At 33.2% G+C, this 1,644-nt stretch overlaps 1 protein-coding gene across 1 annotated transcript in view; it reads left to right on the plus strand.

The window, feature by feature from the left end:
• The window catches only part of LOC106870898 (cilia and flagella-associated protein 47), a 195,878-nt gene that overhangs the window by 160,883 nt on the left and 33,351 nt on the right, over positions 1–1,644 (plus strand). The window contains exon 50 of the mRNA XM_014917133.2: positions 174–322. Coding sequence (XP_014772619.1) covers positions 174–322 — 149 coding nt within the window. The remainder of the gene's footprint in view (positions 1–173; positions 323–1,644) is intronic.

Raw genomic sequence — 1,644 nt, forward strand, 5'->3', positions numbered from 1 at the left:
TTTGCTAATCACTACATTATATATGTTTAAACTAACATAAATCATGTAAATATTGTTCAAGCCATAGTTGACTTATCTTCACCTATATTTATCTGTGTTTTGGTTCTCCAGACAAACATAAAAAGTTTTCATTCCACCAATTACACTTCTCTCCTTTTCATTTCCATTGGCAGGTACAATCAAACGTTCCATTCACTAGTGGAAATCCGTTCGTGTCAGTGAGTAGCGCCCAAGTGGCCATGTACAACCTTCACGTCCGGCCAACCATGGGAGGTACTTTTGAAGGAATCATCAACTTCGTTGTCAAGAAGAGAGTGAAAACGTTCGTTAGATTGTTTTTTTTTGTTTTGTGTTGTTGTGTTTTATGTTTTTGGATTCATTCCCACTGCACGCTAACCTAAGCAACTCTCTGAGACTGACCAAATGCTTTTGTAAATTATTTCAGTTAGTGGAAACTAGATAGAACCCCATCGCATGCATGTGTCTATGTGCAGACATACATATGCTGGACTACTGAGAAATCTGCTGTTACTATAACCAGATTACAAGTTCAGGTTTATACCTGCAATTACTGGGGCACTGGAATATGTAACACACTGCCTAAATACCAATCGTGAGAAATTAGGTTTCTCAAAACCAGAAAGAAGAAAGCTGATTCAAAGACTACAGAGTCAAGCCATCACTGGAATTGTAAAAATTTGTAAAACATTTCAGATGTTTATCATTTATGTATATATGTACATGTATATATGTATATATGTATATATGTATATATGTATATATATATGTACATGTATATATGTACATGTCTATACATGTAAGTATATGCATGAGAATGCATTTATAAAACAAAACATACAAATTTGCACATGCACTAATTCCAAATACTGCATATATATGCACATATGTGCACAAATACTCTGTTGATATTCTTGAAATTCCAATTTTTGGGATTTGAGTTAGTTAGAAATTCCAATTTCTTGGATTTAGGTTAGAATCCAGCTCTTTTTATATTCGTAAAAAATCTTGAAAAAAAAAATTAATAATGACATACTTAGAATATTTATTTTTTTTGTCAGGTCAGTCCAGAATAATAAGAGATTGACTTGATCCAAATAAGAATGCTTTGATATTCAGAATTCTTTCTTTCAACAGTCAATACTAAATAGACACACACACACACATGCATATGAGTGCATATGTGAATGTGTGTGTAAGTGTCTTTGTTTCCTAACCATTTGACAACCCAGTATTTATTTACATCCCCATAACCTAGCAGTTCAGCCAAAAAAAAGCAATAGAATAATATCTGACTAAAATACTAATTTTGATTTGTTTGACTAAATCTACAAGGTTAGTGCTCCAGCATAGCTGCAGTCGAATGACTGAAACAAGTGTAAAGATTGCCAGCAGATTTTGAAATAGCTCACCCATATCAGTTGGATATTTTTCCGTTTCTTCTGGGATTCTTTTTTTGTACTGCACACTTAAAAATAATGGAGGCAAGCCTTTTCAAGAAAGGAAAAAACAGAATAAAAATTAGTTCATAACTTTTAAATGTTGCTCACCCACCCCACATCTCCTCACATATTACTTTCCCAACAGCCATCACTTTTGAAAAGAAAAACAAATTTCTCCTAATTG

The sequence above is a fragment of the Octopus bimaculoides genome, chromosome 4 (genome assembly GCF_001194135.2).
Source record: "Octopus bimaculoides isolate UCB-OBI-ISO-001 chromosome 4, ASM119413v2, whole genome shotgun sequence".
NCBI classification, from domain to species: domain Eukaryota; kingdom Metazoa; phylum Mollusca; class Cephalopoda; order Octopoda; family Octopodidae; genus Octopus; species Octopus bimaculoides.